General features: G+C 42.1%; 1 protein-coding gene across 1 annotated transcript in view; it reads left to right on the forward strand.

Moving 5' to 3' along the window:
- Nucleotides 1-1,047: 1,047 nt before the first annotated feature.
- The window catches only part of STMN2 (stathmin 2), a gene marked incomplete at its 3' end in the record, with an annotated part of 41,547 nt that continues 26,572 nt past the window's right edge, over nucleotides 1,048-16,022 (forward strand). Inside the window, exon 1 of the mRNA XM_082479300.1 lies at nucleotides 1,048-1,073. Coding sequence (XP_082335426.1) covers nucleotides 1,055-1,073 — 19 coding nt within the window. The 5' untranslated portion in view covers nucleotides 1,048-1,054. The remainder of the gene's footprint in view (nucleotides 1,074-16,022) is intronic.

Consider the following 16,022-nt stretch of genomic DNA (forward strand, 5'->3'; position numbering starts at 1 on the left):
AAGGTGGAGTGTTCTCCTCTTTGTATCACTGTCTTGAATACTATATCCTCTAGGCCAGCATCTACTTCGAGCCCTAGGAGGTGTACAAATAGGTCCCATCACTGCCTTATTTCTAGCAAGAATTTCAATTAACCACCCACACTTGTTTAGCAGCTGTCAGTCACGTCACTGGCTTTCCTCTTGCTGGGGATAGCGAATCCTTAAAATTAATGTAGAGAATCCTTAGAATATGTCTATCTCCTTTCATATAATAACCATATTGGGTCCCATTCTGCACACTTTATCAAGTGAATCAAGCTCGCAATTTCCCAGTTACTGACTTCTTTTCACATTTATCCTGGTTTTGGCTTTGCAGAGCCCTTCAAGAGTGTGAACAGGTCCAGCTGCCATTTCCCAAGTTTTAGCAGAGTTCGAGTTGTCCATGGTTAGGTCTGGGGATACTAAAATAAATACTGTAATGCAGGAACATTCAGCATATAACAATTGTATATGGAATCTGTACACATCTGTAAGAAATGGGATGCAGAGGTAAAAATAATCTGAGCAGCTGTTTTACTGAGATGGTTTAGAAAATCCCTTGCATTGGTCCTTTCTTTTTTGTCATATCTTTGGAATAAAATGTGTTAAAATGAATTTGTGCATGTTTTACAGGTAGCAACAGCAGAGCCTTCAACACCAATAGGCTTTTTTCATGTAAGACATAAAACATTTGACATGGAATGTACTATTAAAGCCAGACCGAGGGGGGAGAGGCATTCAAGGACTGATTTCCATTTCAAACTGCATTCTGGCACTTTGTACTCCAGCACCATTGGTGGATCAATATTTAATGCCCGGAGATTCTGGCTCTGCAGGAGTCATGTCAGGGGACCTCTAGAGCCAATCTGCTTGGGTAGAGGAGTGATAATTATTCATGGGCTCCTGCCTCTTGCTCCTTCTCTTGCACAGCCCCACTCTGCTGACTCAGTGCCTTATTCAGTCTTCTCTCCCTCTCTCCACTGCTGTAGCTGGACCCCTTTGCCTTCACCACCTCTGAGAGCCTGCACATCCCACCATGGCTAAAACGGCAATGGGTAAGAAACTGCATCTCTTTTTCTTCAGCCAGTACAACAGCCACTATTTCCTAGAACCGCTACCTACACTGGGTGCTCTTCTCAGTGTCCCTAAAGTTTAGAAAAAAAAATCAAGGCGATGCTAACCATATTCTTAATTTCTTTGATCGGAAAAAAAAAAAAAAAAGGGAGGGGTTGTGATCCTGGGGCCCTTTTAACATCCTAACCTGAGATCAGATACATTATTTACTGACAGGGGGAGGTCGGCAAATGAGCACAGCCTGATTTTGAAACAGCTTTCATTATTTTAAAGATGAGTGTATACATATATATTATGGCATTAAATTAAAAAAAAAAAAAAAAAAGACATAAAAGAAAGGGAACCGCGAAGTTATCCCCGCTATCAATATGCCTCCCGACCGCCCCCGGAGCCCCCTCGGGCCGGGGCCAGCGCCGCTCCCCTCTGCTTCCGAAACGAACAGGGGGAGTGGGCGGGGGAGGAAAGGGAAAGAGGAAAGGCACCGCCGAACAGAACCGAACACGGTGCGGGCGGGGGGCTGCGGGCGGCGACCCCTGGGGAGGGGGGGGACGACGGGAGGGGTGGGGACCGGGCCGGGCGGGGGCCCGTGATGGCGGCGAAGGGTAGTCGGGGGGGCTGCAGCGGGGCGGGCACCTGCTGCGACGCGCACTGCGGGCCGGCCGCGCCCAGCCCGGCGCGGGGGGCTGCGGGGCGGGGGGCTGCGGGGAGGGGTTGGGGCGGGTAAGGAGAAGGAGAAGAAGGAGAAGGAGGCGCCGGTTGCCTGCTGCCCCGGCGCTGCCCGCACCTGCAGTCTGCCGGGGGGAGGGGGGGGGGAAGGGGGGAACGACACTGAGGGGACCGGGGATGGGTGGGGGTGGCTGAAGTAGGTCACTGCATCACGGATAGCTGGTATTTTCTTGTGTTCCCACCCTGGTTTTCTCTCCCGGGGGGGAGGGGGGGGGTGGGGGGGCTATCTTGCGGTTTTTTTCAGCTGCAAGCAAAGCATCCTCCCACCCGCCCTGGTGTGTGTGTGTGTGTGTGTGTGTCCCCCCTGTCCCTCTCCCCGTCCAGGAGCCGCACCCTGCGCCGCCCCCCCCCCCCCCCCCGCCGCTGGGCCCGGGGGAGCGGGCGGGGTGGGAGGGGGGGGGGGCGGGAACCGGGCGCTCCCCGCCGCAGCCCGGCCGAGGGGAGGCTGCGGGGTCTCGGGGAGCGCCTTTGCCCCCCGGGTCACGCAGAGCCGCCAGCGTCCGTCCCCGGTGGGAGCGACAGGCGGCAGCCCGGCTGCGGCCCCTTTGTTCGCGGGAGGCTGCTGGAGTGGGTGGGGGAGCGGAGAATCGCAGCGGAGGGTGTGGGAGCGAGAGAAGGGGAACAACCGTGGGGTCGGGCTGCTGAAAGCATGCAGACCCTATTCCTCCTCCTTTTTTTTTTTTTTTTTTTCTTTTTTTGAGGGGAGAGGGGGGATGAGGCAGGACCTGCGTTTGACGCATTCGAATTCAAGTTTTCACAACCATTCACCATTAAAGTCATGCACACACCAATCCCACAAAATAAGGATGGAGAGAGCTCCAACACAATTATTGTCCTTCCCCAAGAAGCAAACCCCATTCGAATTCCCCTTCTGTGCAGACCCTGTTACCACTCTTAATCAGGTTGCACGAAGTTATATCGAATCCTCCGGGCACCGGCTGTAACTGATGCGTTATACATTTATTTATTTGAATGCTGATGTTCCGCTCCCGAGGAATAATCGGTGCGGATTGACGGTTTTTTAGCCTGGCTGTGGCACCCCTGGGAACAAGGCATGAGACAGCTGTAGATGCAAATAAAGGAGGGAGACAAGGGCTGTGGGAGTCTGGCCAGCCCTGCAGTGCCGAGCACGCCGTCCCCTCCCCACTGCAGCAATCTGGTAATCAGTATTGATAATTTGTAGTCAGTCGGAGACTTATCACTGCAGAAGGCCCTGTTAGGAATTCTGTCACTGGGGAAGAAAGGGCTCTTCAGCCTTTGATTAATGGTCTCGCAGCACACAAATACAAAGATTTCTGCAGCAGGAGAGATGCCTGGAATCATTAGGTTTTCCCAGAGACGGACTGACTATGCCACGCCAGTTTGCCTATTAATACCTGGTTAACAATCTACATACACAAGCAATAAAAAGCAATGTAACTATCTATGTTTCTAAAAAATACTAATTAGAACAGCATTCAATTAAACAATTAAAGAAACGTTATTAAAAGCATCTTCCCTCTTTGAACTCACAAAGGTTAAGGATTCTCTTCACTGATTTCTTTGAATCATATTCTTCCTTGCTGTAGAGAAAATATGGATCTAGACAGCATATCAGTCATACATTCTCAAGTCATACACATTTCCAGTTACTGCTAAATAAGCTACATTTGCTTTGTACTCAAGCTTTACCCAATAGACCGCTGACAGAACTACAGAGTGCCTGATTTTTTTTTCCCCTGTTGAGCACCGTGGTTTGCAAAGTGGCAATAAAGGCTAGATCCTGCTGCTGCTAGAGCCAACAGAACATTTCTAATCAGCTTAAGCTGGCCCACTATTATGTTTCTGGCCCTGGTCCAGCAAGGCACTTAAGCAGGTGTCTGAGTTTTAGCCTGTGAATGGTCCTACTGGCTTCGGACAGAACTCTTCACATAACTCAGGTTAGGCAGGTGCTAAATACCTTGATAAGCCTTTGTTTATACTCTGCCATAGAAAGCAAAAGTAAGCCTCATTTTCTCTTAGGCTCTGTTAAATAAAACGTTTTCCAGGAAAGCGCCTTTGGCTTACATAGGAATTTTAACAGCTGCAAGGACTTCTGGAGCTCAGTACACCCTGAATGTCCATGACGTTCTTCTTTCTCTTTAGTTTACATAGTATATGAATGATGCACACCAGGCACACACACCCCCCTATTTATTTATTTATCTGTATTTAAGTGTGTCTTATTTTAAATTTTCATATAACACGACTGTGCAGAAATCCTGGGGGCCTTTAAATTGCATCCTCCCCTTAGCGCCATCTTCCATATGAAATCTGTCTTGTATGGATGGGCTCATTCATACCTTCTGCTCCATACCATACAGGATGTGAGCTACATAAACCAGCAGCTTTTGCAGGTGAGGTCACTACAGACCTGATAGACCACATAACCAGGTTGGATAAACTCTCTTAGGATATTTACATGGCAGTGTGAGGGTGAAGCAGCCAGTGATGCCACTGGAACTAAAAAAGCTGTCTGAAACCATTATTTCATTGCTTCCTTGTGGTGTTTAATTTAAAGAACATTTATTTTGAAAACATCTCCAGTCGTTTGTCACACAGAAAGTCTCAGTCCTGATTATGGTTCTCGTTTATTTTATAGGAAGTTGTTTAACAGAAATAGATGGGATATGTGTTAATAATGCATTAAGGAAGCATTTTAATTCAGGCTCCTTTTGAGACAGTCAGGAACTTTGTGAAGTGATAAATGGGTGGGATTATGAGAATATGGGAAATCAGGCAGCCCCACACTGCCTCCTTTGCATATCTCAGTAAGACTGATTAAACTGCTGTAAAAGTACTTCAGAGTTGTTCTTCTATTTTGTCATTTGTCATAACTAATTAAGTCTGGAATTTGGTGGGTTTTTTTTCATTTCTTTGGTATTTGTACTACAGTAGTACATTTCTGTAGATCACATTTTGCACATTTTAGTTACAAGCTCAGACCTCGATACTTAGCTTGATGGATGCACTGTCACTGCTAAGTTTGTCTGTTAACTGAGTCCTACATTATTGTTCTATCTGGTATGTAAACATACATATGAAGCCATAAATAAATGTATGGTTGTTGAGTTTATCTGGTTCGATTATTTTAATAACTAGGATTTTTTTACTGCCAAGGGGTAAGCATTCTGCCTCTCATCTGGCAGTACACTTCAGCAATTGCTTGATCTTCAACAATTGCACATGAGTAGTCATCTGGACATTAACGGCAGTGACAAGCTTCAAGTTAAGCAATGTATGGCTAAGCACCAGCCTGAATTTGGACTGAGCACGCTTCTTTCCGTATTATGCAGGCTTTAGCAGAAGGTTTTAACCTTCCCCTTTTATAAAGAAATATGGTTCTCTCCCATATATAAATAAATGAACACAAGTCAAATAAAGGAACGCAAGTCAGCACTGAATTATTTTCAACTGTCAGAAAATTACTTATCTGAATAGACAAATAGGAAATTACTTTGAGATGAGAATGTATGTAGACAAGATTCAGAAAAGAGTTCATTGTCTTATAATGTTAACAGAAATGTGGTTTGACTGAGACACCAATATTCCAAATTTTGTCAAGATCTAGCAGAAGAAATATTTCATTTAGTTTATTTTTCTGAGAATTTTGACTATTAAGATAATATAAAGTTGTTGGCAAGTGCAATTCACTAGAGAACTGAAGGTTAATACCTGTTCACATTCTTTTCCTGTTTTTAAAGAGTATATTATTTTACGAGTAGATTACTCCTATTGAAAATTGAGGCAGTATAATTTTAAAAACAGTCCATATGGCTAAGAATTTATATTGCCTAATAGCAGTTGTTTACTTACCCTGTGAAGTGTACAAGCAGGAGGATCGAGCGTCATATATTCCATCATCTTATGGAAGAGATCCCATAACACGCTGAGGAAATAAAAATAAAATTCAGCAGCTTGAGCACTTCCAAAATGTTCTCTCACCTCCACCTCCATCACCTCTTTGTCCCAATATAAGCTCTATTTAGACTAAAGACTTCCCTGTTTAATAATGTATTCCTGTAATTCGTTCACATTGATTTTGTCAATTTGATTTTTCTTTCATTAGTTAATTAAGCCTGGATTATTTTTTTTTATCATTTCTTTGGTATTTGTACTACAATAGTACATTTCTGTAGATCCCATTTTGCACAACTGTTTTATACTAGAAATATATGCGTAATCTAACCTCATGGTTAGGCTTTTCTCAAGCAACATTTATATTCATTCCTTTAGAAAAGAATTCTCCATTTTCAAATTAATAGCATTAATTAAAAAAAACTCATTACAGAAGAGAGATGGGACACTCATATCCAGCAATATATTTAGATAGCATTTTAGCCTTCAAAGACCATATAAAATTAACTAATTAATTCTCCTAAGAGCCTCCTGTGAGAACGAGGCATTATTATGTAGTCTGAAGCACAGAGATGAGAGGGTTCCCGCGACAGGTAGGTCTGGGCAATACTTGACCTGTGCAGCATTTTCATGTAGGTCTAATTTAACTACCTTATTCGTTCATAGTCAAAAGGAACAAGAGATGTTCAGCACTGCTGAAAAACATCAAGCCCTAGGTGTCTTAAAGTAGGCATCCTAAAATGGTGTTACTCCAAACAATTGATATAGTTGGATAATTAACTCACTAAAATCTTTGCTAAAGATTATACGGCAAGAAAGCCGCCACTTGAACATAAGGGACTGAGGGTGGCTCCTAGCTCAATGACCAGCAGGCAACAACACAGCTGGAAGTGAAGTCCTCCAACAAGTCTTCTCGCAGAGTGTGCTCCCCCCAGGATGTATATAGATTGAGTACATTTGCTTTCAAATTATGCTATCAGGCTTCAAAGCCCTTTATCCCAGCACTCTCAGTAGGTCTGCCCAATGCTTTAAGGAGGAGCAAATGTCACATCATGAACCAGCAGTGGTTACGTATTTCTGCAGTCACTACCTTCAAAAATCCAATGTTAGTTCTCCATGCAGGTCACCTTCATAAACAAAAACTGTTTCTGTCATCAGGTGGCTTGTAGAGAACATGTCTTCTTCAGCACTATCCCTAAAATGGATGATAGATGAACCAACTTTGCAAATGAGTCATGCCTCACTGGAGCCAATGGAGTTCAGCCACTGGCCTCAGCACAATCAGCTGATCTTTAGCCCATGGGGACACAGAAATTGGTAGCTAATTTGGAACTGCTATTCACAATTCCTTCTAGGCTACACACAATTCTCACACGATGGATTCTAAGGATACAGTCTGAGGCGGTGTTGATCTTCATTCAGTTTAAAAATACTGTTGATCCCACTTGAAAGTGTGAGTTCCCTGGTGAACATCAGCCAACAATTCTAACTGGGACACATTATCTTGATCCTGAAAGGCGCTGGGCACCCCCGACTACAGTGCCGGCAGTATCTATTGTTCTAGTTGCTCAGCACTTTCCAAAACCAGAAAAATTTGCTTTGGAGACCTCAGTCTGCAGATACCTGCATCCTCAGTCAATAAAACAGACTAATGCAGAAATGCTGGTCCCTGGGAACAAAATATTCAAGACATCTTGTGTCTGAGCAATACCAGCATACAAAGCTGCTCTGTAATTATTTGATTTTCTATTCCACTTACTATGTTTTTCTTTTTCCTGTCTGCTAATACGTAATTTAACAAATGAAGCGAATTTAAGCTCTTTCTGCCAGGATGTGCTGTTAAACTGATGCACAGCGTCTACACGAAACGTTAGGCTTTGCTGAATACATTTAGCAATGTTATTTTTTTGTAGGTGTAGTTGTCTGCTCCAAGAAGTTCATAAATAAATTATAATTTATGCATTCATGCTAATACACAAAACTCATCACTGTTGTAGCAGTTACTGAGTGGAGAAATCGTGACCTTCAAACCAGGACAATGCACACAATTGCAGAAAAAGATTGGTGAGGGTTTTTTTCCCCAGTTTTGCCCCAGGGAGGTGGATTAGTTTAGGGAGATGACTGAGGATAGAGTTAGTAAAGCTCTAAGGCACCTGTGGTGGGATACAGGTGTGACTGTACCTCCACACCACCTGGGGAGAGGTCAGCAATTCTGGCCATTGCTGAGGTCTTCTCAGAGTGGATGTACTCATCACTCTGTGACTGGAGGGAAATACAAGGGGGAACGGTGAGACTTCAGCTGTCTCTTGGGTGCTTTACCCGTGGCCACAGAGAAGCCCTGATTTGGTCTTCACCATTATGGTGGGAGGAAGAAGTGACAATGAGTGCAGTCCTTCCCCTCAGCCAAACAGCTGGTGTTTGGCCTCCAAGTGTGGCACTGGGATGTGGTGGTCCTTGTTCCCGCTTGTCCTCCCTCCAGGACAACAGCAGAGCCACCAAGATGTGGCCCCCTTCCCACCCATGCTGGAGAGAGGACAAGAGAGCACACAGGAGGGAGCATGACCTCTACCTAGTAACTGGGAAGCTCTGGTTTATAGGACAATCGCTGGATTTTGCATGATACAGCCACTGGATAAAAGTAGAAAGAGATTGAACCCAGCTCTGGCATTTCCCAGTCCAAGGTGCTCACTGTAGACAGCTGTACCAAAGGGCAGGAATAAGCCAGCCAGCAAAGTTTCTCCTCACCTGCATTTTACAAGAAAGCAGTGGCTGCCCCTGCATTTGTGAAGGACCCTGGCCTATCTATGTGTGCGACATCCTCCCAGAAAATAGGCTGCACTGATTTCTTCAGAGGATGGGGACTGGTCTGGAAGAACACCCAGTTCCCAATATTAGGCGATTAAACATTTCAAGTCTGAGGCACCCTTGCTTGTAGAAAAAGGTGGCACCCTATAATGCACCACCAATTTGAAGAGCGCAAATTATGGTATTTATGGATTTTCATGCCCTCTCTATGGCTGTGCAGGAATTTGCAGAATCCACATTTTGGGTTTAGAAGCCTGAATTTTTCTTAAATATCATTTTAGGCACCTAGCTCCTTTGTTGGATTTGTCCCTTAATCATTTTATGACCTGACTTTCTCTTCGTAAAGATGGGGATAATCTTATATACTTACCTCAAAGTTGTGATGGGAGGTTATGTTCCATGCTGTATGGAAATGTGTAACGATGCTCTAATGTTATAGAAGTTGCAAAAATCCATACTGATCAGATTAGGAAACAGAGCAACTTACCTTCTGAGGCTGTATTAGCATTCTGTGCTATTCAGATACTTTTTATAATCCTTAGGGAATTTCTTGGGTAAAGAAAAAATAATGATGCGTATGTTTTATACTACTGATTGGCATAGAAATCTACAAATAGAGAATTTAACTTAAGCTTTACCTGTAGCTAGAGAAGGTACCTGTTAATGTTTCAGTTTTTTACATTACATTTAAATATTTTCACTAGTCATTAAGTGACCATGTAGCTATAACTTTTGATCTTGATACTATTTTTGATCCTTTCTAAAGTTGTTGAAATCACAAATTGTTGTTTTGGCCTAAGATTTCTGGTACACACGTGTTCAAATTCATCCTCTTGTTTCCACTAGGATGGCTCCTGATGGGATTTCATTGGCAGCCCTGAAGTGGCTAATATTATTATGGTTATTTTTTTTTCCATTTCAAAAGACTGTAGAGACCACAGCCAGGGCAAAGATGCAGAAAAATTTTTACCTACATTTATATATAAAACTGTAGCAAAAATTAAATTTTATGGTTTGCTAATATTTTTGTACTGCAAGCCCTCCACTTACCTGCTTGGAGCTGTAGGAAATGTTTGCACGCTCCTAGGAAACCTTTTAAACCAAAATGAATGGATGAATCAAGCTTCATAATTTTTCAAACACACTTTTTGGAAGTTAAATTCCCTTCTGTGACCCATTTTATTAGCCTTTACTAAATATCACATTTAACTGCTTGGATGTGTTTGTTTCTTACATCATTCATGTGAAAAGGAAGAGGAACTGATGTCACTCAGCAGCCATGTTTATTATCACTTGCATATACAGTCTTTGTCTCCAGGTACTGGTGTTTATTCAGTCTATTATGTAGATGTAATACAAGAGACTATTTCTAAGCTAATATCTTGTCTATGTGTTTAGGTATTTTTTGATGCTCTCAAGACTGCAGTCACAGACCTTTCAATATTATATGTTGTAGATACGAAAGAAGCCCATACTCATTGCGCTTCAAAAAACAAAAAGTTTAATATTTGCAGAGCATTTGTCATTTGTTTTAGTGGCCATCCCAGCCCAAACCACGACAGATTTTTATTTTAATCTGCATTGAGGATTCAAGCACATTCACATATTTTGCAGTGAAACAGAATCACAGAATCAGAATCACAGAATTTTCAGAGTTGGAAGGGACCTCTAGAGATCATCTAGTCCAACTCCCCTGCTAAAGCAGGATTGCCCAGAGCACATTACTCAGGACTGCATCCAGGCGGGTCTTGAAAATCTCCAGAGAAGGGGACTCCACAACCTCCCTGGGCAGCCTGTGCCAGTGCTCTGTCACCCTCACCGTAAAGAAGTTTTTCCGTGTATTTGAACGGAACTTCCTATGTTCTAACTTGTGCCCAAACATTAAGAAGGGAAATACCTTACTTAGAGAATCACACTGCATTAGATTAACAGTGTAAAGAATTTCACCTTCTAGTGATGTGAGGCCTGAAAAACAGGATTAAATATGGCAGAGATACTTTTAAGTGCTCTCCAAAATCATAATTATCAGTTTGCATAGCTTGCCAATGCTATTCTAGAGATCTCGGCTCTCCTGGCATCCTGATCTCTTCTGCATGAAAAATGTGAATAATACCATGAAGTACAGCATGTTCCAGTGTTTAAAGGGTGGCTACAAAGAAGATGGAGACTGCCTTTTTACAAGGAGTCACATGGAAAAGATGAGGGATAATGGGTACGTTACTCCTGGGGACATTCCAATCGGACACAAGAGGAAAACTTTTCACAATAAGAACAATCAACCATTGGAATAATCTCCCCAGGGAAGTTGTGGATTCCCCAATATTGGACATTCTTAAGATTCAGTTGGACAGAGTGCAAGGCCATCTTGTTTAGACCATGCTTTGCCAAGAAATGTTGGTGCCTTCCAACCTGGTATTCTATGATTCTATTATTTCTATTTCAGATGACTCTGAACTTTCTTGTGAACAATCTGCCATCCTAATCCAAGTTTCCCATCTGCTCCATCCCCACCACCTACTGATATCCAGTCCTAATCCATTTCCTTGGTACACTTTCCCTCAGTTTCTTAACCCAGCTTCATTATCCAGTCAGTCATAGTGTCATCCTCATTCTTAGTCCAGTTGCAATCATCCCATCCCCTGACTGACTATACTTTTTCCTCCTCCCCACCCACCCCCCTTTTTTTTTTAATCTGTTTACTCTCAGAAATTTCTCCCACCAGGCACATTCAACTCTCATCCTTTCACACAGCCCATTCCTTCTGATAATCCTTCACACTTCTGCGGGGCCAGAAGGGGAGGAATTAAGACCACAAGAATTTTGTCTCCTCTTCTTTTTCCAATTTCCAGCACTCCTCTGGTCCACAGCAACCAGGAGGGGCAGTGCTTGAAGCATCACTCTCAGCCCATGTGGAATCAGTCGTGTCCAGCACAAAGTGTCTGCAGAGAAATTGGCTGTAAAGCTTGGACATGTCTCTCCCAGCCACAGTTGAAGCCTGAATGCTTCAATGACTTATTCCACTGCCAGGCCCAGGCAGATTTTTCAAATGAGGAATGATTTCCTGGCACAAAGAGTTAGTGCCTTTCAAACAAATATAATAAGTGCTTGTTTAGTTTACCACGTGCAAGCTATGTGTTTTTCCCTAATCATCCTCCCAGAAATAGTGAAATGATTTTTGCTAAAAGCTTCTCCAATATTCAGCAAGAGGCAGCCCTCCAGCCAAGAAAACTGTAGGCCAAATTGTTGTAATTTAACAAAGTGATACTCAGTGGAAGGAAGACTCCCATATTTTCCAATGCAGTGGAAGTCAAAAAAGTGGCAGTAGATGGGAAATAGCAATGGCTCACTGTGGTGTATGCGTCACACGTTTCAGTGGCTAAGGTGTACAAAGGCCAGGAACACCAATCTTGCTGGAATTAGATCCTAAAGCAGTGCGAATCTAAGGTAGTAGACCCATGTTGATTTATGTCAGATGGATCCATTTTTTCCCTTTTAAATCTCCTGAAGCAGCAGCTTAGGAAGGGAACATCTTCTTGATTAGTTTGAATAGTCATATGAAAGCCAGCTACACTAATAAAGGAGAATTTGATTATACAGGAAAAGAGACTTTTTTATATGGGAAAAAGAATTTGATTATGCAACAAAAGAGAAAAAACAGGCCATTATAAGTTGACATTTGGATCTCCAGCTCCCAATAATTTTAGAACATATTGAAAAATGTGACGGCCAAGCCAGTCCGGGAAGCTTGATAAGTCTGTTATAAAGGACAGGCTGAGCAACACAGAAGTTCTGATTTGCCTTTAATGACAAACTGTTGATGCTGGGATACATTGGTGCACAGTTCCCTGGAAATGTAGCTCATGCAAGCGAAGATCCTTTGTTATTCTAAATGTGGCAAGCACCCTCACACCAGAGCCCCACAGAAATCAATGGAGCATCTCTGCAGCGACTGACTCCTCATGTGGTTAATTTAGTAACAGCAGTGTCTCTGAATTCATCAAGATCCTCTTCTGTGTAAGTGGAGGCCAGTACTGCAGAAAAATAGAAACAGAAGGACAGATAGATAGGCAGATAGATAGGTACAGAGAGACAAATAGACTGTCAGAGCAAATGAATTCTAGAAATCTTCAGTAATATTTCATAACAGGAAAAAAATCACTAAATTGAAAAACAGTATAAAAGAGGGAAGGAGAAGAGAAAGATGAAAAACAGAGGTGGATCGTGAAAGACTTAATTGGGAGCGTTCACATTACTGAAAGTCCATACAAATTGTTATAACATAGACATTTATGCATTAATTTTACATCTCCAAAAAATCAATGTATGTCTATAACGCAAATCTGAGTAAAGCTATTTAAAACAGAGGTCACTTTCTCTGACCAGTGGTTCTTATTCTAGTTTTATTGTAGCATCAATCATAACAAAAATATCCCACCAGCAACTGTTTTCTCTCAGACAATTTAATCAATTCTGAATAATATACTAATTTATTTGAACCATCAGCATGGTTTCAAAGAAGAGGCTGTCATTCTTTATTTTTCATGCATTTTTTTTTACACATCTTCTGATTAAAGTACGCAATAATATTTATAATCTATGCCTATCTATGATAAATTTTCACAATATGCTGTTGAATGGTATCATTATTTTCTTAATGGAGGCAATCAAATGTTTGAATATATGCATAAAGACTTGGCAGGATACAATAGTAGAAGTATAAATCAGGTAATTAGTAATAATAGCTGCATAGATAGTTTAGTTAAAGATCATACAGAAAAAGCCACGGAATAACAGACATGTGACGAATAGCTCAAAAATTTCATCTTAGAAAGCCCCCTAGAAAGCAGCTATTGGATAAAGATTAAATGCACCAAAGAGAACCTTTCAGTTGACTTAAAAGAAGACTAATTTCATCCACGAATGATTTGATTGCTAGTAAAATAGTATTAATCAGCTCAAGATCAGGACTGACAAAAACTTCAACCTATTGCAATTAATTTTACTGGTAGTTAGGGTAAGTTCATGACAATAGAATGTTGCAGGACATGGACCACATCTTCTAGATGGGCTTCCAGAGAACCACTGATAAATGGCCACAGCTCAATGGCTGCTCAAGCTGAAGCTTTATGTTCACATACATGCTTCGCATATATTTTTTCTCAGGCTAAGAAAGGATGTGACAAATTGAAAAATGCTTGTGATCTAGCAGGAGTCAAGATTGTTGAAGATTTCATCCATCACTTCACACAAGTCACTCCATTGATTGTTGTCACTGCCCAAATCAGTTTTATTAAAATAAAACCCAAAGAATATCCAATTAAATGTCTCAGATTTATTTTATGGTCTGGATTAGGTTGTAAGTTTGACCTATATAAATGTTTTCAATTGTGCCAGTTTCTGGTTAAAATAGGCACATTTATATCCATGTGCTCTATGTTCAATACAATTTTATGATTTTGCTCAATGACAAAACTTGCAGAGACCCCAGATTTATTGTGCTACGTAAATTAATACTCACTGATGACCAGACTGATATTTTATTTGCAACAGTTCCAAGAATGAAATGATCATTTAGACTCCGCAAGCTATACAAAATCTTCCCAGTGAGGCAAAGCCAAAATTTAAAAGAATAGTGACAATAAGTCTCTTGATTTGCTTCTATGTATCTTTTTTCTTGCCTGTGTCTATTCTGTATGGCTTATTGCTTGTTTTGCACGCAAGCTAAAGTGCTGAGAGAGTTTTTACCAAATCTGGAAGGGTACTTGGAAGACTGCATTTCAAAAGATGTAAGATGGTTGGGGAAGTGGTCTATGGTGATGGCCACATCTGAAGTCCAGCAACTGAACAGCTGCGGTCTCTCCCTGGTGCTACCCCAACAAGGTGCTCTTGGAACATGGCAAAAGGAAACTGTGAGGTTCTTTGACAAGCAAGGAGGTAGGATGGAAGGCAGTGAGTGAGCGAGCGAGTGGCTGGGGGAAGAGCCAGGAAAGGAGCACAAGGGATTTGGTTCTGTAATGTGGTGGGGATGAGCCCACCAAGAATCTGCAGCTAATGCACAAATCCTGAATGACAGCAATAGCGCAGAGGTCCAGTGAGATGAGATGTGTTTTTGTTGGGATAGCAAGCATGAAAAGATTGGAAAAAGATTGGAATAACAAAGAGGAGTGGAGCCGGGGCTGTAAGTTGCTAGCAAGCCCACTCTCCCTCCCACAACAGCACACATAAATTTGAGCTCAATCTGGGAACTGAACTATAGAGAAGCTGGTTGGAGGGATGTCTAGAGGTTATCTAGCCTGTCCTCCTGCTTGAAGAAGGACCATTCCCACTTTGTCTAGCCAGCTCCATAATGGATGATCTCACAACTTCCCAAACCATGATTTGTGGCTGTTGTTCCTTCTTCTGTTATCTGGAACAGTTTGAGTCTGTCATTTCATTGATCTTTCCTTCAAATAGTTGTGAGCAGCTAGTATATCATCCCTTAGCCACCTATTTGCCCAAATAAACACACCTGGCCCCCTCCACCACCCTTCACAGGCCACATGCTTCAGGTCCCTCACCTTCCTGGTGGCCTTCCACTAGACCTCCGCCTGTTCTTCCATGTCCCTCTTAAATTGGGGGGCCAAAAACCAAATGCAGTACCTCAGATGCAGCTCCACAACACCAAATACCTTCAATACTGGTGAACCCTGTCTCCCCTCCTGTTGATTCACACACACCTCTGCTGCTGGCCTGCTTCCTCTCTCCATTTTCCCAATCTGACCCCTTTAAAAGAAAAGTGGGAGAAATAGCAAAAATGTCTTCCTTGTGAGACTTTTAGAGCCAACCTACATATGCTCAGTTTATTTCTGTAAATTTATTATAAATAAATAGTCACTGCCCCAGTATCCACTACTGCTTTGGTGCTTAGACTTCATCTTTCAGCATTGACAGTTATGGTTTTACGTAGCCACACACTGAAACATCATCTGAAATCTCAGTTGGGCATTTGTACTCTCTTTAGGACTGTGTAGAAGACTATCAGAAAATTTTCTTATGTCTTTAAATGCTGTGAAAATAGATTTTTACACTGAACATGTTGGACACTGGAATGTCTAGAAGTAGCCCAAGTTTCTAGATTTGGGGACCTGCCAAAAGATACTTTTCCTAGTCATTCTGCTACCTGCTTGTTAGGAGACAACGCCAAATGAAAAGATGATTTTTTCAGAACCTGCTTTGTATCAACATGGTGGATCAGGGAGTTGCTGTCACGTTTGCTTACTCTGTGCAGTGCTTTCAAAGTCCTTCAAAACCTAAAGACATTATTTTTGAACCAAAGTATTTCTCCAAGAATAAACATATCATTGACAGACTTCATATGTAGGGAGACTTCCTTAAATCAGGGACTAAATTCCTCTAAACCCAGAAATTCAGTCCTTTGGAATATCTTGTAATTAAATAAATACAGCCCCTTGCTCTTAAATTTGTATAAAAGCATTTAAATTGCGATAGTCTTTGTTATGAAAAAAGTGAATTAAGCCGTACGA

The sequence above is a fragment of the Vanellus vanellus genome, assembly GCF_965231255.1.
Source record: "Vanellus vanellus genome assembly, chromosome: 2".
Lineage (NCBI taxonomy): Eukaryota > Metazoa > Chordata > Aves > Charadriiformes > Charadriidae > Vanellus > Vanellus vanellus.